Source organism: Chrysemys picta, chromosome 14 (genome assembly GCF_011386835.1).
Source record: "Chrysemys picta bellii isolate R12L10 chromosome 14, ASM1138683v2, whole genome shotgun sequence".
Lineage (NCBI taxonomy): Eukaryota > Metazoa > Chordata > Testudines > Emydidae > Chrysemys > Chrysemys picta.
The window spans coordinates 6,480,860-6,505,864 of NC_088804.1; the positions used below are offsets into that span (position 1 = coordinate 6,480,860).

General features: G+C 53.7%; 1 protein-coding gene across 5 annotated transcripts in view; it reads right to left on the reverse strand.

The window, feature by feature from the left end:
- Positions 1-25,005, reverse strand: part of NDRG4 (NDRG family member 4) — an 85,152-nt gene that overhangs the window by 12,330 nt on the left and 47,817 nt on the right. For all 5 annotated transcript variants that reach the window (XM_005309514.5, XM_065566838.1, XM_005309516.5 and 2 more), the window contains 7 exons: positions 14,432-14,537; positions 8,494-8,614; positions 7,764-7,826; positions 6,405-6,465; positions 5,240-5,326; positions 3,948-4,004; positions 2,940-3,043 (listed from right to left, as the gene is read on the reverse strand). In XM_005309514.5, coding sequence (XP_005309571.1) covers positions 2,940-3,043; positions 3,948-4,004; positions 5,240-5,326; positions 6,405-6,465; positions 7,764-7,826; positions 8,494-8,614; positions 14,432-14,537 — 599 coding nt within the window. The remainder of the gene's footprint in view (positions 1-2,939; positions 3,044-3,947; positions 4,005-5,239; positions 5,327-6,404; positions 6,466-7,763; positions 7,827-8,493; positions 8,615-14,431; positions 14,538-25,005) is intronic.

Genomic DNA, 25,005 nt, shown 5'->3' on the forward strand with positions numbered 1-25,005 from the left:
CTTGTGATCCACTATAACACCCAGATCCCTTTCTGCAGTACTCCCTCCTAGGCAGTCATTTCCCATTTTGAATGTGTGCAACTGATTGTTCCTTCCTAAGTGGAGGACTTTGCATTTGTCCTTATTGAATTTCATCCTATTTACTTCAGACCCTTTCTCCAGTTTCTCCAGATCGTTTTGAATTTTAATCCTATCTTCCAAAGCACCTGCAAGCTCCCATCTTGGTATTGTCCACAAACTTTATAAGTGTTCTCTCAATGCCATGAAGATATTGAACAGAACCTGACCCAGAACTGATCCCTGCGGGACCCCACTCGTTATGCCCTTCCACCTTGACTGTGAACCACAGATAACTACTCTCTGGGAATGGTTTTCCAACCAGTTCTGCATCCACCTTATAGTAGCTGCATCTAGGTTGCATTTCCCTAGTTTGTTTATGAGGTCATGCGAGACAGTATCAAAAGCCTTACTAACGTCAAGATATACCACATCTACCGCCTCCCTCCATCCACAAGGCTTGTTACCCTGTCAAAAACAGCATTTAGGTTGATTTGACATGATTTGGTTTTGAGAAATCCATGCTGAATGTAATTTATCACCTTCTAGGTGTTTGCAAATTGATTGCTGGATTATTTGTCCCATTATCTTTCTGGGTACTGAAGTTAAGCTGACTGGCCTGTAATTCCCCGGGTTGTCCTTATTCCCCTTTTTATAGATGGGCACTAGATTTGCCTCTTCTACTCCTCTGGAATCTCTCCCGTCTTCCAGGAGTTTTTGGAGATAATCGCTAATGGCTCAGATATCGCCTCAGTCAGCTTCTGGAGTATTCTGGGATGTATTTCATCAGGCCCTGGTGACTTGAAGACAGCTAACTTGTCTAAATAATTTTTAACTTTGTTCTTTGCCTATTTTAGCCTCAGATTCTACTTCGCTTTCACTAGCGTTCACTATGTGAGATGTCCATTCGCTACGAACCTTCCTGGTGAAAACGGAAACAAAAATGGCATTTAGCACTTCTGTCATTTCCACATTTTCTGTTATTGTTCCTCCTCGCTCCTCGTTGAGTAATGGGCCTACCCTGTCCTTGGTCTTCCTCTTGCTGCTAATGTAGCTGTAGAATGTTTTCTTGTTACCGTTTAGGTCTCTAGCTAGTTTAATCTCGTTTTGTGCGTTGGCCTTTCTTTGTCCCTACATACTTGTGTTATTGGTTTATATTCATCCTTCATAATTTGACCAAGTTTCCACTTTTTGCAGGACTCTTTTTTGAGTTTCAGATCATTGAAGAGCTCCTGGTTAAGCCAGCCTGGTTTCTTGCCATACTTCCTATCTTTCCTACGCAGGGGGATAATTTGCTCTTGTGCCCTTAATTATGTCTCTTTGAAAAACTGCCACTAATTGATTTTCCCTTTAGACTTGCTTCCCATGGCTCAGATCCCTGAGTTTGCTAAAGTCTGCCTTCTTGAAATCCATTATCTTTATTGTGCTGTTTTCCCTCCTGCCATTCCTTAGAATCATGCACTCTACCATTTCACCATCATTTTCACCCACACTGCCTCCACTTTCACATTCTCAACCAGTTCCTCCCTATTTGGCAAAATCAAATCTAGATCAGCCTCTCCCCTGATGGCTCTCTTCACCTTCTGAATTAAAAAATGGTCTCCGGTGCATTCCTAGAACATGTTGGATAATCTGTGCCCTGCTGTGTTATTTTCCCAACAGATGTCTGGGTAGTTGAAGTCTCCCATCACCACCAAGTCATGTGCTCTGGATGTTTAAAAAAAGCCTCATCCACCTCTTCTTCCTGGTAAGATGGTCTATCATAGAGTCCAGCCATAACATCACCCTTGTTTACACCCTACCCACATGTCCCACTGCCCAGAGAGGGGCCAGTCCACGTGCCCCCACCGCCCCACTGCTTGCAGCATGGCCTGTGCGCCCCACTGCCCCCTGCCCAGAGAGGGGCCAGCCTACATGCCCCCACCACGCCCTAGCCCGAAGCAGGCCTGGTACGCATGCCTCCCACCACCCCCTTGGCCGGAGCATGGCTTATCCAGATGTTGCAACTCCCCCCTGCCCAGAGTGGGGCCAGCCAACACACCGCACCACTCCCCTGCCAGAGTGGGGCCTAGACATGTGCCCATTGCTCCTCTACCCAGAGTGCGACTGGCCCGTGCCCCTGCCATCCCACCTGCCCAGAGCAGGGCTACTCTCCTGCTGGGAGCATGGCCTATCTGTGTGTCCCACTGCCCAGAGCACACGAGCGCAGTGACAACCTCCCCCCAGGACCTCGGGCACCAGGTTCGCCATTTGTTCCCTTCAAAGCTGGGTTTTCGGTGATGCTCGACCCAGCTGCAATTTGATTACTGCCCCAAGAGCCCCTAAGCAATGGGGGTGCCCAGCTCAGGACCTGCCTCTTGCAGGCAAACAGCCCCACTCCGGCCATGGTCCCGTTGGGAGTGGGTGGTGGCCAAGCTAGAAAGGCCAGACATGCTGGGGGCTATTTCCCATGCCTCTCGCTGCTGTTCACCAAAGCCTGGGTCTGGGAGGGTGCTGGGTGCGAATCCTGCTCTGCGTATCTGGCTGGGGGCAACACGCCACGTACCACCCTGGCTCTCAGAGCGTGGCCTCCTGCACCTCGTCCCTAGGGGGCCAGGAAGCAGCAGGGCTCTATGGTGCTCCTCGACCAATGAGCTGCACACGATGGTCTTGGGCTCTTCATGGCACCAGTGGAATCCTCAGCTCCACTGCCTGCCATCTCCAAAAGCTGCCACCCTCCCATTCCCGCCCTGATGCCCATCGCCCTGCCCCACCCAGGCCCCAGCTAACAGTGGCCATTAGCCACGAGGCACAATAGGGTCACCCCGTGAGGTCCTCACCCTCTGCCTGGTCTGCACGACAGGAGACGCGTGCCACTGCGGAGAGGTGAGGGGGCCACTTACCTGTTGTACATGTTCCAGAACAGCTGCAAGTTGTATTGGTTCACCACACTCCCGATCTGCTGCCGATAGCTCTGCACCAGCTCCGTGTTGCTCACCAGCTCTTCCTGTGCAGGGGGGGGGGGGGCGAGAGAAACGAGCGATCAGCTGGCCTGCGGCAGGGAGGAAGGGCTCAGCATGTGTGGTATGCAGGAGGGACAGGCTGGGGGGAATGGGGACTGATCTGAGTGCAACAGGGGTAAAAAGACCCAGTTTCCCCCAGGATCACCAGGGTTGGGGGGCCCCTATGTCCTAGGCCCTCAGAGCATTCACACCCTGCAGGGCTGTATTTGCGGGAGGGGAGTGCTAGTAACTAACTCCCGAGATTGGCCTCTGGCTGCCGCCAGGAGACGGACTGAAGCTGCAGACCTGGGGTCTGAACATGGCCCAGTGCCTGGGTCCAGGACAGGGGTTCAGCCCGCTATAAAGGTGAGGCCACTTGAGACACTGGGAGTCAGATCTGGCTTCAGTTTTCCAAGAGTTGGGGCTGGCTCCTGGGGATTGGTTCTGACCCATCCCGGTAACTAGTTTGTGCTGAAGAGGCTGTAGTCTGGGAGAGGGAGCAGAACATGCATCGCCTATGGGCTGTGGGGCCCTTCAGCTCTGCATCCTGGGGGAGACGCCCCACATTGTGCCCTACAAATCCAGTTGTCGATGGGCCCCTCCAATCCATCCTGGGCACAAGCGGGCAAAGCACTCACATCTGTGCTCTCTTCGGGGGCTTGCATCTCACGACAGCCCTGCAGCTCTCCTCCCCCCATGGCAGGGGCAGGGACACAGCCCAGCTACAGACAGGACCGGAGAGGGAGGCATCTCTTGGCCTGTTCTTCCCCCATAAAGCAGCCCCAGCTGCTGATCCAGTCCAGCTGTTAGCTGGCTGACTCTCTGTCTGGACTGGGCACTGGCCCTCTCTCCGCCAGAGTCTGATCTGAGCAGGGCAGCTGTGAACGTGTCCAGTGCTCTCCCCCTTACCTGGCTGAACAGGTGAGACAACACGGTGTCAGGCAAAGAGCTGGTCAGGCCAGAAAGCTGTGGACAGAGAACACCAGAAGCGTTATGCTGATGCCAGGCCCCACTCACGCCCACCCCTGCACCTTCGCCACGGGACCCCTCCTCGCGATGGTCCCTGGAGCCAGGCAGGCGTCACGGGAGCCCCGAACCTGTTGAGCCGGGCGGGGAAGAGCAAACAGCTGCTCCGGCTCGGACCCATCGGAGCAGAAAGGGAAAAATCTGCTGCTCAGCAAGTGAAGAGGAAGGGTCCGAGACCATCCTGTAGCCCAGGGCTGGGTCAGGGAAGAGCCAGATGATGGTCTCTGCGGTGAGGTGATCACCCCTGCCTGGAGCTTCTGTACCCTGGACTACCCAGGTCCATGTCCCCCAAGGGCTGATCTCCTCAGGGATGCTGACTTCTTTAACCCCTAGGGCAGTGGTCCCCAAACTTTTTTGTCCGTGCCTCCCTCCCCCACCTTACCTGGTCCATGCCCTCCTGGGAGCCACAGTCGGGGCTAGGGGCTATGGTTGGGAGTGGGGCCAGTGCTGCAGTTGGGGCATCGGCCAGGAGCGGGGCAGTAGTCAGGGCTGGGAGCCAGGGGCTGCGTCCAGGAGCAGGCTCGCAATCGGGGCTGGGGGCTGCAGCCAGAAGCGGGGCTGGGAGCTACGGCTGGGAGTGGGGCCGGGGCCAGCTGGTGGCTGAGGCCAAGGCCGGACCTGCAGCTGGGGCTGGGGGCAGGGCCGGAGTGGAGCTGGGGCCAGAGCAGGACTGGGTGGGGCTCCCTCCCTGCCCCCAGTCGGGGCTGGCCAGGCCCCGCTGCACACTCCCCCCAGGGGGGGGGAACACCCCAGAGTTTGGGGACCACTGCACTAGGGGAAGCAGGCACGGCCCCTGCACACTCCCAGGACAGCTCCATGGGTGGATCTGCAGGCAGGATTCGGCCACGGGAGACTATTTTAAACCCAATGATCCGCGTTATTCCTTCCCACTCCCAGCTCCCTCCTCTCCTGAGCACGGAGGCCTCAGTCAAGGCCGTGCCTGAGGAAGACACTGCGTGGTGAGACCAGGCAACACGGGCTCTGGTTAGTCTGCAAGCTGGGGAGCCAGACAGAACCACAGGGTGTGTGTCCCCAGCGGCCTCATGAACGAATTCCCTTTATATTCATTACAGCTGAGCCCCGGCTCTCCCCTGTCCCTGGAGACCCTGCCAGTGCCTACGCCCGCTCCAAGCGATTTCAGCCTAGCTGGCGTCTCAGAGGTGGACACTGCTCACCTTGGTGGCTGCCCAGTCAATCCAGCCTTTGCCGTTGGGGTCGATGTTCATCAGGACGAGCCCTTCCACCAGATCCGGGAAGATCAGCTGTAGCCAAGCAGACACAGAGCTATTGCTCACGGCCGTGGTGCGACGGGAGAGGCCTATGCTAGGGGGGGCCGTTAGCAGATGTGTGGAGATCCTTTACTGACAGCGACGCCCTTCTCTGGGGGCAAGGGATGGGTGGGAGACCACGTCCTCGGATGGACCCTCCCACCACCTTATGACACAAAACAGGCCAACCAGTGCCAACGAGGTAAAGGCTTTGCACACCACGGCTCTGCCCCTCTGCCCACAGAGAATCTAGAACAAGGCAGCCAGGATCCCTCCCTGCAAGGCCTGGGAGCAGGGCATGGTACTGAGATGGCTCTGGTAGATAACAGGCCCCTGCTGCCAGACAAGGGGAGGGCATCCACGCTCCGCCTGCTGCACCTCCCCGCACTCTTCGACACCAAGGAACTGCAGGGATAGAAGGAACTGCCCTGAAATGGCAGAGGCCCTTCCTGTCGACCTGAACCCAGAGGGCTGTCGCAGGCAGCTCCAGGACCCAGCCCCAGCCTCTCGTCCGTGTGACTCATAAGTGCCTACAAGATACCCCCAGCTCTATGGCTCCCGAACATCCAACGTGAACAGCACCATCTCCAGCTCTCTCAGCGCCCAGCCAAAAATCACCCCCTGGATGAAGAGCAGCTGGCTAAAGCCGAGCTCTGGCGAGATGCTGGTTGGATGCAGGCCACACTTTGAAGCACTTGTCTCCTCTCTCAGATTCCCCACTCCTAAGAGAATCTGGTACCCCAAGGCTATGGGCTGACATTGCTGGGGGCTCCTCAATGCTATTGGATACTCAAATAGCCACAGTGCCAAAATACACCCACTTTGATTGGCCAGGAGGTTGTGTTCCATCCTATCAGAAACAGCCGTGGCTACAGTGATGACCTCCTTTCAGGCTTGATTACTGCAACTCCTTCCACCCAGGACCGAGCCCCATGCCCTGAGAAAGCTCCCGCTGGTGCAAACGGAGCAGCTCTCCCTCTGCCCCGTGACCTCCCTCGGAAGTGGGTCACACCTGCCCTGCTCTATCAGACCCTGGGTCACTGCAGAACGCTCCCAGCCAGGGCTCACTTACAGCAAACTTGGCCAGGACATAGGCTCCTGCTCCCACGCCGATTCCGATCACGTACTTGAACCTGAGAAACAGAGACAGAAGTGTCCCTGTGCAGCTCCCAATAGTCCTTGCTAGGCCAGTCTGGCTTTTTAAGGAGCCTCTAGGTAAGGCACCCGGAGCAGCAGAGAGAGAGGGAAATGGGGCCGAGGCAAGAGGAGGCGGTACCTGGGAGACATTCCCATAGAGCCCTGGCCGGGTCTCCACATCCTGGGCTCCTTTCCTGGCTCTCAAACCCTGTGCAAACAGAGTTCCTCGTAGCGTATAGGAATTGGGTAGCATCCCTTTAAATAGGTTGTGAGCCCTCTGATAGTGCTCACCATGTTCTGTGTCTTAGAAGCCACCAGAAACAGCTATACACGACATTCCTTCTCGTCTGTTAATAAACCTGCCGCCCGTCTTCCCTCTCTCGCTTTAATGGCAGCGTCTGATTAACAGAGCCCGTAAAATCAAGGCCAGATGGGTAGGGAATATGAGCATCCTGTGACTGTCACCGCAGCATCATCCTGAGCCGCGAAATCCAGCCTGAGGGCTGGCACTGCACCTCGGAACGAGAAGGCTGCTGCCCACGGAACCTGGCCAACTGCCATGCTAACCCCCTCACACACTGCTCCGCCAACGTGCCCCTCACCTCGGGGTGAGACAGGTGTTCAGTCCCCTTGGCTATTCCCTGATGAGTGGGGCTCTGAAGGAAGCCAGCTAGAGCCAGACATCAGGGTGGCTTTGGTGAAGTGGGAACTGGAGACCTCCCAATTTGTTCCCCACAGGGCACCGATCAGCTGCTTACTACTGACCTGGGCTGGAGTCAGACCCATGGGCCAGAGGGGACAGGCCCTGGGGTGCAGTTCCAGGCCCCGGAAATGGAGGAAGCAGCTTCCCTTATTCCGTGCCGTGAAGGTGACAGCAGAAACCACTAGCAGGGGACAAAGAGCGGGAGTCTCTTTTGGCTCTGAGGTGACTCCGCACGGCTCTCCCAGGGCGTGGAGGGGATTGACCTGTCTCACCAGGGGGTCGCCGAGCCATGGCCGAAGCGCTGACTGTTCTCAGCTCCAGCCAAGTGGACAGAGCAGGAGAGCAGGGAACAGGCTGTGAAGCCTGGAACCCCTAGTGACCCGGTGTTCTTAGGTCAGTGGTGCAGTGCAGGCGGGGGTGCTTTGATCCCCGTTTTTCAGCCAGGCCCAACCCTGCATCACTTGTGCATCCCAAATGCTACATTATGGTTTCTACCTCCCTACGCCCCCTGCCTGCCCCTGGCATTTTTCTTGGCATCCCACCCCTCCCTGCTGGCCCCACGCCACGAGGTCACAGGCCCCTGACACTTACCCGAAATGCTGGACCACACTAGGGAGCATGGCAGCCAACTGGTCCATGGATGGAAACTGGTACCTGGGGGCATGACGGACACACAGTGAGAAAAGCAGAGTTGGGGCAAGGCCCCAAAGTGCCCATACAGGGGGAGCCCAGGTCTTGGGGCCAGGAGAGCTCAGGCCAGGGCTGGGAGAGGCTCTGGGCACCTACACAGCTCTCCAGGGAGGGACAGCCCTTCCCCTCCCACTCCGCACTGCCTAGCCCCTCCCTCCCTCCCAGAGCAGGGCACAGCCCAGCCCTTTCCTTCCCCCCTCTGGGACAGACACAGCCATCCCCTTCCTATTCCTCCCCTCCCAGGGTGTGGGCCATGCCCAGGAACCCACTGGTCCCCCTTCCAGCCCCTCGGCCTGGCACAGCCCTCTTCCTATGGCTACGCTAGGAGCAGTGCTGATGTGCTTGGGAGGAGGACGTCCCCATGATCCCGGCCCTTCTAGGGGGTGAGGAACCTGACTCCCCTTCAGAAACGGGATGCTCTGTTGGGCCCAGGATGAGGGAGGCAGAGTCCCAAGTGCGTTGCTCTGCAGCGCCTCCTAGCAGCTGGTACAGGCTGGACGTTCCCGGCAGGAGAACCCACCTTATGAACCAGGGGAAGGAGCCGGGAAATCAGACCGAGACCCTGAGCATGAAAAGCTGGGCTCCTCCATGAGCAGCATTCCAGACAGGCTGGCAGGGCTCGGGTACCTACCCCTGTGGGAACTGCGACGCTCCGGCCTGCTGCCCTGGTGCATCCACGTGACACACCACAAAGTGCTTGGTGATCTCCTGCATGTCCTCGAAATTGAAGAATGTGTTGAAGCACAGCTTGTCTGCACACGGTCAGGGGGGAGGAAGGGGTCAGAGTCCAAAGGACAAAGGGGAAAAAAGATCAGAGGCAAAACATCAGCAACCCTTTCATTAGGCATGGAATGATTCCATTTTTAGCAGTAAATGCCGGTAAACCGTCCATTTCACCGTCCATGCGCAAACCAATGAAAATATTCCCGTCGATCCGGATAGAAATGGACAGACTGGCAAAGTGAGAAAAATGCTGCCTGCGAACAGGACAGTTACACTTGGGATATTTTGATGTGTTACTGTAATGAATTGTCTGCCCCCCCCCCCATTGTTCAGCCCATTCATAATTTCCTGCAACGGTGACAATGCAAATCAAAAAATTTGTTTAAAAATTCTTAAGAATAAACATCGACACTATCCGTCGAAATGATAAAACCATAAAAATGGCATTCTGCCAAGCCGACATTTAATCGAGATGAAGGCTAAAGAAAACAAACACATGGAGAGACAAACGCCGAGAGACAAATCCTGGCCATCAGCTGCTGCTCTCAATATCTAGCCAGGCTCTGAGGTGCAGAGCAGATGTGGTATCCCAGGTATCTGACTCCTGGATGGGCCTGACTCGCCTTTCACACCTGCCCCACACTAACACTGCTGACATCAAGGGTGTTACTCCTGATTCACACTGGGGTAAACGAGATCAGAATCAGGCCTGTTCTCTTCTCAACATCTCGTGTGGCTTTCCCTGCTATGCTTTACTTACCCACCGCTAGGGGAGACAATGTGGTCTAGTGGTTAGCACACAGGTCTGAGAGTCAGGATTCCTGGTTTCTACTCACGGCTCTGCCACTGACTTCCCATGTGGACTTGGGCAAGTCAGCAAGGCCAACATGTTCAAACTTGGGGGCCAAAAATCAGGCACCTACATAAATGGTCTGATTTTCAGAGCAGCCGAGCATCTGCAAAGCTTCGTGGCACTGAGAATCAAACCACTCTTCGTGGGGTCTGTCTAGTCCAGGGATAGGCAACCTATGGCACGCATGCCGAAGGCGGCACACGAGCTGATTTTCAATGGCACGCACACTGGCCACCGGTCCGGGGGGCTCTGCATTTTAATTTAATTTTAAATGAAGCTTCTTAAATATTTTAAAAACCTTATTTACTTTCCATACAACAATAGTTCAGTTATATTTTAAAGACTTATAGAAAGAGACCTTCTAAAAACGTTAAAATGTATTACTGGCACGCGGAACCTTAAATTAGAGTGAGTAAGTGAAGACTCGGCACACCACTTCTGAAAGGTTGCCGACCCCTGGGCTAGTCATTTGGATGTCTAATTACAGGCACGCACATTTCAAAACTGGGCCCGTGGCGTGGGATTTTCCAAAGCATCTAAGTGACTTGGGTGAACACGTCCCACCAAAATGCTATTGGGCTGAGCTTGTGCTCCTAACACCCCCGGGCTCTTTCAAAACTCTCATCCCCTAACTGTTGTAAGCCTCACTTACCTGGCCCCTGGGAATGCCCGTCTCACAGGGGCTGGTTAAGCTTGTTCCCATCCCCCCCTCTCTCTGCGAGCTGTTCCCTTCCCCCCTCTGCAGTGCTTCCAAGGTGACCTTCCCACAGCAGCAGCTTGCCTCCAGCCTGCGATCAGGTGATATCCACTCTGCTCCCATCCAGTCCTCCTCCCTCCACACAGCCCCAGCCAGCTTCTGGGAAACAGCAGGGGCTGCTTTCATACCCAGGCAGGCCTTTGGTGAATGTCCCATCCCGAGGGGAAGCCACCGGGAAGGTCCCAAAGCCCCCATCACTTAGGAACTCTTCCCCCCTCCCACTGTGCCCAGGAGAGCCCAGCCTTGGGCTCGTCACAGCTGAGCAAGGAGGACAGGAGAGACGCCCATCTCTGGGCAGGGCTCCCTTTGGATCCCATCAATGTTCCCCTCTCAGCTCCAGGGTGAGCGATACAAGATTCCCCCTTTACTCCCAGCCCTCACCTGTCTGAGGAGAAAGCCCGATTAAAACCAGAGCTGGCTTGCCGTGTCCGGGCCCACAGCTTCTTAGGGAGGCCTTGCCGGGCCACAGAACTGAACACAACCCACCAATGCCCCTGAAAACATTCACACCGGGATCCTAGGGGGAAAGAACAAACCTCTGGGCTCCTCCAAGCAGCTGGGGTGGAGCGGACGGGACGGGCAGCAAACATCACAGCCTCCAGCTCTAGGCCAGTGGTTTGAACATGACCCAGGCTGTCGCGAACCCAAGGCTATTCCGACCTACTGGCTGTTCCACGGCCTTCGGGAGAGGTCAGTCTCAGGCCAGCTCGGAGGCCACAGCTGTGTATACTGGGATTGCCATCATAGCAGCCGGGCCAAGAACAAAACGGGTCATGGAGACTCTCCCACATTCTCCCCAGAGGGTCAGGACTCCACTCCCCAACCCAGCACTCTTTGCCGGCACTGAATTCACAGCTGACCAACCATCCAGCTCCCCTCCGGCAACCCAGCAGCATTGGGCGTTGGGCTGGTTTGCATTGGCTGGCTGCCTGCGTCCCACTGTCCTTTCGCCCGGCCCATCTGCTGTGCTGGCGTGAGCGCCCCGGGCAGGGGATCGCTTTTGGTGCTAGGCTGCTCACAAGACTGGAGTGGGCGGGGAGGAGAAGGGAAAGAGAGTGTGATGCACGCATGGGCCCCACAAGCCAAGACACAGGCTGATCTTGACCGGGTCCCTTTGTCTGCCCTCGAATCCCCCACTGCTTGGGCCTGGGAGGGGCAAACGCTTTTAAACACTAGCTGGTTGATTCGGCACAGCCTTGTTCCTCATGTCTCATGGTCACATCAAATCACGTTTGCCAGCTCTGCGCTGTTGTACTGGGCAAAAAACGAGGCAGGCGTATCAGACCTCCCTCCACCTCTCCTCTAACCTCCTCCCTGTTGTAGTCCGCAGGCCGGAGGCAGGCATTGCTTTCTGCAAGCTGTGGGACTGTGTTAGTGTGCGAGAAGTACTACTGATTTACACCCATAGAAGTGGTAGCAGAATCGGAACCGTTTCAAACTAGCTGGCACATCCCGTCCCGGAAGGCAGCATTCACCACACTGCAGCCACCAGCACGTCTAGATAGAAGGGGGCATGGAGGAGTTTAATATCAATATTCACTTGCTTCCAATTAACTGCAGTGTGAAATTCCCTTTGTCAAAGCAGGGCTCACTCAACAGCCGTTTCATTTAGGATGAACAGATTTATTATAAGGTAAGGAAAATGCCATGTGATTACCCAACAGCTGCATGCTGTGGTTTAAACGACCATTCTTAGTTGAATATATTTTGAAGAAGCCAGATGGCGATTTTTAAATATACAAGTGTCTCACATAATCCAATATGAATGTGCTCAGAGATTTTGGATTTTAGAATCCTACACAAAACGTCATCTGCCAGTTTGGGATTTGGGCTCCTCTGTACTCGGCCTATTGCAATCACCACGTACTATTTTATTTTAACAGCAACTTTGGAGGGTCTTCACTGTCTAGGAGGCAATAATTCTATCCTGGGTTAATTCTGCAGTAGAGCCGGGCAAGATTTTTCAACCAAAACTTTTTTTCAGCAAAAAAAATGCAGATTCAGGGCACCAAAATGTTTCACAGATTTGTGTTGGATTTGCCGAATGGTTTCAGCTGAACCCCCCCCGCCCCCCTAAAGTGTGGAAAAACCAAAAAGGCTAGTTTCAACATTTTTAAAAACAAAACTTCTTGATTTTTCAGTTCAAGATTTCCCTTAATTAAAAAAAAAAAAGTCAAAAATGTTTTAAAAGGGTCAATACTGAAATGTGCAAAACATTTTGTTTGGACAAAATCAAAACTCTCTGACCCCGAAAAAAACGGCTTTCAACTTTCTGATTCGGCAAGCATTTCAAAAAAGTTTGGTTTTGGTTCAACCCGCAACAAAATTCCCCCCCCCCCCAGGTTTTCAAAAGTGCCAGAGAACTGAAAATCTATTAATCACCCAACCCTACTTTGAAATCCTCAGGGCTCCCTACCCAGATATGATTATTGCTGAGTCATAATTATACTCAGCAAGGCTTACCCTCCCCAGAATGGATGCAACCCTTTGGTGTTGCTACTTTGTTTCACAATGGAATTGGATGGGAAGGGCTTGAAGTCTCTCGGAAGGTAAAAAACAGCAGCTGTTGTAGGGACAGGAGCTGTGGCAGGCTGTAGGGATTGCAGCAAAGCTAGAGGACAGGCATGAGGGTCTATCCTGCAGCCTCTGACCTCGTTGGCAAAGCTCCCCGGGATGTCAGTGTGAGAGGAGAAAATCAATCTGAGCTGAGCTGGCATCCCTGCTGCCAGCTGCAGCTTGGAAGATCTCAGTTACGTATTCACAGTTTGAGAAACCCCTGTATGGTGCTTATGCAAATCCATGTAATCTGATTAATTAATCACAGCTGCCAATCAGACTACAGCCATTAACATAGTCCGTAGATACTGCTCGATGACCATAAAGTGATGATGCTGGCCCCACTGTAGTCAATGGCAAAACTCCCATTGACTTCAATGGAACCTGGATTTCACACACACTCCGGTTTGGGGAATTGCGTTAATACAATTTTGTATCAGGGACTGTGTACTGGAGACAATTCCATCTTGGTGTAATCAAAAATAATCAAGTATCAGAGGGGTAGCCGTTAGTCTGGATCTGTAAAAAGTGGCAGAGTCCTGTGGCACCTTATAGACTAACGGACGTATTGGAGCATAAGCTTTCGTGGGTGAATACCCACTTCGTCAGACGCATGTAAAAATAATCAATTCACCAGGAGACGGCGATGGGATAGGAAGGACAGGTTGGTGGGTAGGGGGCTGGATTGGGACTCAAAAGACCATGTCTCAGCCAGACTCTTTGGCTGCGTATATGCTGCAAACCTCCCCCCCCCCCCCCCCCCCCACGGCAGCAAGTCTCACAACCCAGATTAACTGACTCAGGTCCTGAGACTCACACTACGGAGCTAAATATAGCAGTGTAGACGTTCCCACTAGGGTGCTGAAACCGGCGAAGGAGGTGTGTCTCAGAGTCCGGGCTCCAGCCCCAGTGGGAATGTCTATGCTGCTATTTTTAGCCCTACAGCGTGAGTGCGAGTCAGTTGATCCAGGCTCAGACTCACTGCCATGGGTTATTTTTGCAGCATAGATGTACCCTTTGTGTGACCTTAGGCAAATCACTTAATAATTATAGCTAGTTCTGATATGGCACTTTTCATCTATAGATCTCAAAGCATTTTACAAAGGAGGTCAGTCTCATTATGCCCATTTCACAGATGGGGAAAGGGAGGCACACACACGGGAAAGTGACTTGCCCAAAGTCACCCAGCAGGCCAGTGGCAGAGTTGGGAACCCAACCCAGGTCTCCCAACTCCCATTCCAGTGCTTTAACTCCTAGGCAATACCACTCTGACTTGGTCCCTACTCTGCAAAATGGGGATAAAGCCCTTCCCTACCTCACAGGAGTGTTGTGAGGATAAAATCTATTCAGGATTAAGAGGTGCTCAGCTATTGCAGGGCTGAGGACCATATACATACCTAGATAGATAGATAATAAGTAAAATACATGCTTTCCCTTTCATCCCAGGTGCTTTACGAACATTCACTTGGACTCACAGCTACAGTCTTGGCCCTTTAAAATTCCTCTGTTCAGTTTTTTGAACAGGAACTCAGTGTTATTCAATGGAATTCACCCTTGCACGGCAGGCAGGGCCAGGGTTGAGGGCTGTACAAAATAGAACCTCGCTGCTCTCCGCTGGGGCTGTGCTCAGAAAACCTACATGGTAGCAGCCGGTGACCAGGATGGAAGGGTGACACTTACGGTTGAGTCCAACATCATGGTAGGTCAGGATGGCCGGGCGATTTCCCTTTGGGGACCCCCGAATGACCACATGCAGCAGCCCGTATGGGGTCTCGATATCATGCTCCTGGAAGAGAGAGAGAAGAGACAGGGTTACATGTCGCCCCTCCCTGTGGTCACCCTATTACCCAGAAAAGAGGAGACCAATAACAAAGTTCTACCGGGCAACGCCTGCCCTCACCAGCTCTCCCACTAACAGAGCCATGCAAGCCTGGCCATGAATCATGCTGGGATGAAAATAACCAGTGACAGCAATCACTAGAGACACACTCTGCCTGCAACAGATACACACCTGTCACTGACAGCATCACACGTGTGTACGCTGCCATGCACACAAGTCTTTTCACACACACAGCACACATGTTCACTCTCACGCACTGACACGCAGCACGCTAGCACACTTCTGGTGCCCACTCTGCCAAACAGGTGTACCCTCACACGTATACCAATGCATGTGCTCACACGCACGCTCCTGTCAACTCTTCCCTCCTACAGACGTTCCCCAAACTGACTCCCATAAATGCTCATAAATGCTGCAACCATTTTCATGGCATTGGAGCCGATCGACACAAATGCCCCCCACATCCTTCCCAAAGATAGAAAAGGGGCGATGGATTTTTAACAGCCACGTCCCAAATCCACCACCTCATCTGCATACGTGACTCACACCCAGATCACCAACTGGAAACACACGCGGTCATTTACATGCACAAATACCCAACTGGCGCGAGCAATGGGACAGACAAAGTATCCAAAACCATACCAGATATCCCCCACTGGCAGGAGGCTCTGGATTATAGTAACACGGATTTGCCTTGCTGCCATTTTGCATTTTTAAAAGGCCAGATGTGGATCTAGAGCAGATTAGACAGGGCTGTCCTGCTGTCTTCCAGACCCAGGAAGGTCTTGAAGTATGTCCCAAAGATTAGGAGCCAATGAATTGCCAGACTGGAGCAGACCTGAGATATCTAGCCTAGTGTTCTGTTCTGACAGCGGACAGAACCCGATACTTCAGAGGAAGGCACAAGAATCTTGCAGTGAAGAGATGTGGGATAATCTGCCCCTGCACATTGATCTCTAATAATTAGACCCTGAATGAAGTTCTGAAGAACGAGGTTTAATCCCTTCCACCATGTGTATCATCATTAATTCTTGACTATTCTCGTTATCTATACTACTGTTCAATCCCTTTTTGGAATCTTGCTAAATTCTCGGCCTCAATGACATCCAGTGGCAGTGAGTTCCACAGGCTAATTGTGTGTTGTGTGAAAAAGGATTTCCTTTCATCAGATTTGAATTTGCCACCTTTCATTACACACACACACACACACACACACACACACACAGCAATTCCACACAAATCACTGCATTTCACCCGCTCCTCTTATTTAACTAGATGAAGCCATCAGGATACAGGGATCCGTCATTCTCATTGACTTAAATAGCAGCAGGCCCATAATGTGTATGAAAGAGGCAACCCAAAAATAATCCTTTGCCCTTCTAGGATCTATTCCATCCAAGGACATCAAAGCTCTTGAGAAACATTAGGGTGATGTTCACCCCATGGTGAAGGCTGGCACAAAACCACCCGAACCATTTAAATCCTACTAAATCCCTATTTAAACCCCCTCTGCATGGGGTGCCTTTCCCCCATTTGTGAATTAAGCTTTACAACACCTCAATGAGACAATCATCATGATCTCTTTACAGATGGGGAAACTGAGGCTCAGCAAGGGACAGTGACTTGCCCCTGGTCACACAGTAAGACCGTGGCAGCTCCTGGCACCCATAAAATGCACAATCCTTCCTGTAAATGTCAACTTCATTAGGCTCTTATTAGCACAGATTTCTTGACACTCCAGAGAGTAGTGGCAACTTCACATAAATTAATCACCTAACTAATTAATCAACCCTCCTTCCTAAACCATCAGAGAGTTAAAGGCATGACAAGGCAGCCTTGGGACGCCAATGTCGGTCTCTATGCTGCAGTTCTAGCATTTACCAGCAGCCCTAATGAAATGGGAAGATCCGAAGTGGGTACACAGGGAAATGTCGTCCTGCCCCATTAAGCTTCTTGAATTAGCAGCTGAACAGTCGCAGAGAAACAGGGCTCAAATCCTCAGATGGTGGAAATCACCATAGGTTAATTTACATCAGCTGAGAATCCGGCGAAGGGAGGGTCATCACAGCAATGCTGAGACACACACTGAATTGCAGACAAGCAAATCTAGCGCCAATTCACTAGCTTGACAGCAGATACGAGAGATCTGGGAAGATGACAGGGACCGGACTCGGAGTGGTTTTTAGTGACAATAACGGGACAATTGTCCAGACAATTATAATTGACTCAACAGCATGATATCCACGTGCCTGACAAGTTAAAGACCCCAAAGGGTCTGATGTGATCCAGGAACCTCTTAATGAGAACCGGCAAGCAGCAAAGGGGTGCAGAGAGGTTGCCGGGATCTCTTGGGTCGGGTATGTACATTATAGTTCACCAATAAACGTCACGTGACGTCTCAAATGAAAGCCGATGTCACACTGGTCACCAACATTGCCGCGAAACCCACATACGGACGCTGCGTAAGGAGTTACGGATGTATACTGAAAATTGAGTTCTTGGAGCGTGTCTGGGGACTGGTCACCAGCGAAAGTGAAAAGCAGGCTCTCTTTCAGATAAGAAATATTTATCTAGCTGGCTCTTGACGTATAAATTAAGTACTGTATGTTTCACAATGGTTCTCCTCTCACCTGTCTGAACCGACCGGTAATGAAGGATTGTAAGAATTTCAAAGCGAGAAAATTACAAGTAAACACTGCAGGGGGTGGGGGAGAGGGCTTTTCTTGAGGTACACATCCAAGGTTTGCTCTAGAGTATCTGAGGAACAAAGATGACAACCTGTCTTCCTTCTCCTAGCAAGTAAATGGGCAGCAGGTTTTACTTCATGGAAGAGGAGTCTCAACCAGGCATGGCTGAGAATGCTGAAGAGAACTTTGGGTCAATAAATAGACAGGGGAGAATGGGTTAGTTAAGTTTAGGCTCTAGAAAGCGTGTTATGATTCTGTTCTGTACGTAACCACTTGTTCCCAATGTTCTTACTCACTATCACGTGAATCTCTGAGCTTCGATGATCAATTTATTCTTGTTTTTGCGCTATCTCAGTGCTGTAGGGGTAAGCCAAGTGCTGGTCCTGAGAGGTGTTCCTTTGGGAAGAGCAGGCCTGGTAGTTCTGTGAGTGTCCAGTGGACAAGGGGCTGGACTATACAGGGAACACGCGAACACTCAGGGGTTGATGTGTACCTCTTGCCACCTGCACGGAGACAGAGAGGCCTGCAAAGAGGCTGCTGGTGTCAGGGAGCTGACCCAGAGCAGGCACAGACAAGACTTCCTGTTGCTCAGGGCAGGTGGTGGTGAGGTGCCGCCCAACCCTGGGTAACGTCGCAGTCACTCCTTTCCTGCTCCATTGATAGGGATGTTTCTGTTGCTGAGGGAAGGCTGGGCCTTTGCGCTAGGAAGGTGCTATGGGTCGTGATCATTCTAATCTCCACCACGAGGGAGTCCCACGGTGCTGAGCCGAGGGCTGGGACAGCCCTGTTTCCTGCTCCCTCATGTCTCACGCTGGAGGTTGACAGTTCCCTCATTCCAGTGGGAGGGCATGGTGCAGGGTGAGGAGGATCCTAAAGTCATGGCGGACATAGAGGCCTCCGAAGAGAGGAACCAACACCGGGAGATGAGCTGCTCAGATACTATAGTGATGATGAGCACAGAGTTAGGAGAGAGAGAGAGAGAGGACGATTACGGGACCCTTTATCCCTAGGTCACTGGTTCAAACCAGGCCTAAATCAGCCATCACGATCACTGAGGTTTCTGCTGTGGAATGAGCTGGGGAATCTCAGTCGAGCTTAGGTGTCCATCTCACAGACCCCATTGCGCCTGGCACGCTGTCTGTCTCAACTGAATGGGCTATGGTGTCCTGTAGCGGGGTGGTTACCCACTCCTGCCCTGAGGGGTTTAAAACAGCCCTGGAGGAGGGCTGTGGAAGGGCAAGAGGCCTGGGCTGATTGGGAGGAAGCAGGCAGCTGGGGCCACACCCAACTGGGTCCAACTGGCCCTATATGAGGCTGGGAGCCAGGAGCTCAGTAGTAGTCTCTCTCTGCATTCAGAGAGAGAAGGGCCTGGCTGCAGGGAGCTAGAGACAGGGTACCTGAGTGGAGCAGGGCTGGGGAAAGGCTGAGGAGTTGGGGAGCTCCAGTCTGGAAAGCCCCAGGCTGCGGCCTAACAGAAGGCCAAGGGGTACTGGGGGGTTGCAGAGGGCAGCCCAGGGGTAGGCCAAGGCAGCAGGTCCAAACCCTCCTTGCCAGTGATGAGTGGCTAATACTGCAGTCTGCCCCAGGGCGTGGGGCTAGACGATGACTGACAGTAGCCTTATACTGAGGCAAGGTGGGGATAGTGGGTGGGGGTTCCCTGGGGAGGGGAAACCCTAAGACTGAGGGGTTACTGCCAGGGGGCAGCACCCAGAGAACAGGGCACCGGGTCCGGGAGGGACACGGGGGCCAAGCGACGAGCAGGACACCAGCCTGCAGAGGGCGCTCCTGGGTCGAAGAGCTAATTCCCAGAGACGACCAGCAGGAGGCGCCGCAGGGGTGAGTCCCACACCGCTACACGTCTGAAATGCCCTTTCGCATGGAGACTGCCAGACTGGGTCACAGCCCTGCTCAGCTCCACCCACTCCAGCCCCCCCCCCCCCAATCTCCAGCGGTGGCACCAGAATCCCCACAGCAGCAGTTACGGGCCCCCCTGCCCCAGGGAACACTTCTCCCCATTCGTTAGAGGTTGGCATATGCTCCTGCCTAGTGGTGGTCCCTCTGGGCTGGCATTAAGCTGGTCAGGGCTGCCACTTCCCTTGCCCTTGAAAATTGCCAGTCGCACCTGCACCATGATCTCCTTGCCAGCCAATCAAAACACTCCATTCCTGCCTATTGGAGGAGGAGGATACTGTAAGCAGCCAATCGCAGACAGCCTCTGTTGTTATTGGCTGGAACAGGCAGGTTTTTCCGCACCTTCCTCCAGCTCCTGCGCCCCCGTCGGTACCCAGTGCTATAACCAGAGAGGCGGCAGCACTGGCAGGAGGACAGATTCAGCGCAGCCACGCCAAGCCTCTCTGGGTTTTTGGGTCACAGGCACATGTCCGGAAACAACATCAAGACCGCCCGTGCCGGGGCTGCAAACTGGCCATGGCAGGGGTTTTCCCAGAGGACTGGAAAGCTGCCAGATTCCAGGGCAGGATGCCGGGCTCAGGACATCAATGTTCCCTTTTAACGAAAACTAGGGCAATTAGTGAACAGGATCTGCAGCCAGAATCAGCAAGAACTCTAGTGTTCGAGAACATCATTCTCACTGGAGACAATGGCGCCTGCTAGGAAGAAAGAATCATTCCCAGCACGGGACGGGGGTGAGCGGGTGGGAGGATGGGAATGGAATAGCACAACACGGACCGTGGGGTTAAAACAGGAAGCTACACCCCAATAAGCCACGATGCTAAAGGATGCAGTGAGCCCTGGCCCTGCTCAATCACAATCAACAGGAGCTAGAGACGCTCTAATTCCAGGTTCTCCCTCAGAAAGAGCCCTTGACCCTAATCTGTCTTGCTGTGGAGGGGGAGCCCTTGTCAGACAAAGAATCACTTGAATGGTTTACAAGCCAGACGACACCCTGAGCTTTTCATACTGCACCATCTGCTGCTCCGTCTCCCAGCTCCGCTGCACGGCTGCTGAAATGGCTGAATCCTACTCCTCCGAACAAAGCTGGCCCTTGTCCTTCCCAGGACCGCAGCAGCGAGGGGACAGCGTCCCAGTACATGCCGCTCTGTTCTCCTTCTCCACCCCCTAAGCTGCCTGGCCTCCCTGCTCAGCATTCGTTCCAGTTCCCGGCCCAGTCAGATCCAGGGCACAGACCCAGTTGGGTCTGCTTGCCAGCTCCCACTTGCCCTGTTAGGAGCCATGTTCCAGCTGCCTGCTCTGATGGGATTGCTTTCTTGACTGGAGTATTGATTCGGGGCAGGGATTAATGGAGGCTTGGCAGTACTGCAGCATGCACCAAAAGGGAGCGGGAGCTCGGAGCTCTGCAATGCGCTGGAACAAACAGGAGGGAGGCAACCAGCCCCAGGATTTTGATCTACGGCGTTCGCTTCTTTAGTTTAGTCCCCAGTAAAGCGCATCAGAGAGGCGCACCATCCGAGGGGTAAACGAGGGTGCATAAGGGAGCTTTGTCCACAGCAGCGGAAAGCGAGGACATCTCTGGCCAAACCTCCATCCGCTGTATCAGAGCTATTCCGCTGCTGTGCCGTCAGACCCATCTTCCCGGGGAACCTGATCTTTTCCATGATGCCTTCCCTTTTTGTAGGGGAGAATGGTGTTAATTCCCCCCACTGCTGAGAACCATCCCCTTGCACAGCTGCGGTGTCTGATTGGTGAACGCCCTGTAGCACCGAGCACTCACATATAATAGGATTAAAGAGGGGACCCAAGCCAACACCCACACATCCACACCACACCAGCGGTGGGGGGTCGAAACCTCAGTCCAAATCTGGATCTGGACTTTCCAGTTCTAGTGGGTTGACCTGAAATCTAAGGTCCACTCGGGACTTCGCTGCTGCTGTTGATGTTACAGCTCCGCGCTGACGGGCAGCAGTATAAAACCCTAAGACAGATCGATCAGAAGTCCCCAGACTTCAGGGCTCCCTCTTCCATTCTCAGTGAACCCCCCCCGCCCCCCGTACATTCTCACTCCCATCAGTGAGGGGGTAGGGATGCCACCGTATTAGGCCGAGGGCGTTACATCCCCAGCTTGAGTCCCCCTCTGGGCACCTGCCCGTGATCCCAGCCATGTGGGTATCTCCATGCAGAAGATCCCGACTGCACAGTGCGCCTGGCCGGGTGAGAATCATTGGTTGCATTCCAGGGAACGCAGGCCTGGGCTCCGGGATGGACACGGGGAGCCTTCTTGATGGAGCCAGCCTTTCATTGCTGCTTCAAGCGCGGCCATGCTGCCCAGACCTGCCCTTTGGGGCTCAGAGAGCAACAGTTAAAAAGAATCAGGCTCTGGCGGCTTCCCAGGACTGGTCGAGTCACTCAGCCGGGGTGAGGGGCATTGGGTGCAAGGGGAGGAGTTTCAACTAATCATTCCACAACATCTCTCTCTCTGATCCTTGCTTCCACCCCATGCCCAGTGTTACAGGTCTGCCCGCCCCTCTGTCACGAAGCTCTGGGGTGGAGGGGTTTGCTCCTTTTGTCAACAGAGCCTGAGCCTGCTCTTAATCTCAGCCAAGGGGTCACTCCCCACAGTGAGGAGATTTCAACATCTTCAAAGCGGGGGACTGTGTGTTTGTACAGCACCTAGCGCCAGGAGGTCTGAGTCCTGACTTAGACTTCTGGCACTGCCACAGGACTTCAGCACCCGTCGACTTCGACTGGGGTGGTGGGTGCTCAGCACCTCGAAAACTAGGCACCAGAGCAGAGGAAAATTGGGCCTATGGTATTTCTTTGCCCTTGGGTATTTCCCCCCGAAATGTGTATTTTGCCTCACAAAGGAGTCACAAAAGTATCTCCCAAATCAGTGATCTAATATACATCACATCATCGCCATTCCTTTAAAAGCACAGGGGCCAGGGCTTGCTGGATGTCCTCCCCCCACGGCCCCCTCCACACCCTCCCTCCCACTCATGGCTGCCATGTTGGATTCACTCTGCCCAAAGTGGCCACGTTCCCATGGTTACTTGGAAGGGAAGAAAAGCTCCACCAGGCCCAGGGTCTTAAAAGCTTATGAGAAATGAGGGTTTCCAGAACGGCAGCTGCAACGGGACGGGTCACATGTGCGGGGCTGGAAAACGATGCCCGGAGACCCAGGCCTGCTGGTTTAAAGCAGCAGCGCTACGCTTACAGCAGTGTGCTTGCAAAAATCCCCCACCACAAAAACCTGTGGGCCTGATGCTGTCCCCGGGGTGCATGCCCAGCCCTGCAGGAGCAGACGGTTCCATCCAGCAACTGTCCAAGGTTCCATCTTTCTCAGCCAAATCGCATTCGGCTTATGGAAGGGTTTGCTTTCATTCCAATCGGTTAAATACATAAAAACTAGGAGACGGGAACGTTAATGGGAATTTTGCCACCGAGGCTTAGTGGGAACAGGACAGGGCAGGATGCTTGGGCACCCTTGGCTTGCCACATGGGAGTCTCAGCATCCCAGTGGGTGTGTAGCGTCACACACCAGCGCTACGGTGTGACTTACGGGTCAGAAGGCCTCTCTGGAGATGAGCTTCTGGGCTTTGCTCAGTGTTAGAGAATGGGGATGGGGAGGTGGCATGGACACCTTACCCACAGCTGCTCTCAAGCCGTGACCTCTGACTCAGAGCTTAGCTAGGAGGATGAAGAGGAACAGCAGGAGTATGTGTGCAGCACCCAAAACAACAGGGCCCTGATCAGACTAGGACCTCTAGGTGCCACAAAACTTTGTTTGGGGCATTGAGAACACCCCTCCTGCAGCCACCTCTTGGCCCCGCTTCCTTGCACTGTTTTGAGAGCATGTGTGCAAAAGTGCACTCCCACATGCAAAACACCTGATCTGTACACGCAAGCCAGGGCCATGCACGCAGACACGTCTGCAAGCCAATCCCCTCCTTGCTCAAGCACGCCAGGTGTTTTGCACATGCAGCTTACATGTCCCCTAGCAATACCGGCCTGGATTGCTAGTGTGCTCTCTGCTTGACCTCTCGGCTTTGTGCAGTGTTCTGGCTGGAGAGTCTGCATTTCTCCAACACACTTCACAGTGACCCTGTGCTTTTCTACCGAGCCCTTTGGCAAGGATCGCCAAGGACTTTATACGCTCGAATAAGCTACACTTCATGGCTTCCCCCGCCTCCGATAGGTAAAAAGAATCATTCTCGCTAGGGAAACTGAGGTACACAGAAGTTAAGTGATTTGTCCAAGGTGTCCCAAGAGTTCAGTGGCAGGATTGACAACAAGATCCAGAAGTCCTGACGCCCAGTCCTCTGCTCTAACCCTGTAAAAAACACTCCCTCTTCAGCTGTTCCTGACAAAATTCTAGCTGCAACAAAGAAAAAATCCAACCCCTCAAACTGTTCTCCGGCTGTTTTGTGAACGGGTGGCTTTGGGATGCAGTTTCAGCTCTGACTGGCTCTCAGTGATGTCATCCCCCTGCCTGTGTTCTCAAGGACGTACTCAGGTTAGAGACTGCGCCTTACTTTTGTCCATTTTTTAGAGCGGTGCCTTTCGGACGAGTCCCCTCCCAGTGAGTTAAAGGCCCTTTGGCTCCTAATCTGGACTCCCGGCCGGTGTCTCCGGACTCCCAGGACTGGCCAGATTCACCAGCGGTGTCACTTTGCTGGCTTTAATAGAAATACACCCCGTGGGGAGGCTGGCCAGATGTGCCTTTTGCTTTAACGCAAGGGACCCGATCCTGTCCTCCCTGGTGTCCATGCACTCACTGACACTGCACAAGGGTAACTCACGGCTGACCTGGACCCAGTGGCTGTCTGGCTAGGAAAGCTCTCTGCCCTCACCTTAACCAAACTGCTGTGCTCTCTGGCTCAGCCAGTATGTCCCCCTTCCCAGCCGGTCACCTTGGGCTTCGCCTGCTCCTCCGGGCTCCGGGGCAAGGATGACAGCTGGCTTGCCCTCCCCGTGCCAAGGCAGAACGCGTCTCTTCCCAAAGGGGCCGAGGCAGAGGGGAGGTCGGCGTTACACGCACAGCCATCTACACCCAGACAGACCATGGCTCTGGAAGGGAGGAAAAGGGGAATCAGAGCCATCAGCCACAGAGGGCGAAATGCTCAGGATCCCTGCTCCAAGGTTGGCCCGTCCTCCAAAGGAGGCTGATCAGCTGCTCAAGGTCTCAATGGGGCCAGAGGACTCACGAGTGCCCCCTGCACACCCCGTCCTGACCACCCGCTTGTCTCTGTGCAAGTGTCATTTGTCCTGAGTCCTCGACCCCTCCGGGAGGCAAGTGCATATCATCCCCACTTCCATCCCTACTTCCACTCGGCAATTATATTCCACTTCTCAGCCCCAGATCTCCCAGGAGGATCATGATCCCCCTTTTACAGACAGGGAAACTGAGGCACAAAGCAGAGAAGGGACTTGTCCAAGGTCACAGAACAGGGCGGAGCAAGGATTCGAACCCAGGTGTCCTGACACTCAGCTCTGAGACCTACCTGCCAGCACCCCTGTGCCTCGCTATCCCTAGCTCGTCACTAAGAGTTAGCACATATGCTAGTAGCACTCATCCCCCACCTTATGGATTGAAAATAGGAAGTCCTCTCCAGCCACGCGGTTCCCTAGCGCCAGACATTTCTACCCCGGCCCGGCTCCTTCCAGCGCAGAACTTCCCTGCCCCTTCCTCAGCGTCCCCCTGCAGCTTCATGCATGCTCCACCCTGCCTAGAAACACCGCTGCGTTCCTAAGCCCAAAGCCCCAGGTCCCCCTGCATCCCCCTAGGCTGAGCAGAAGGGCCCCTTCGCACA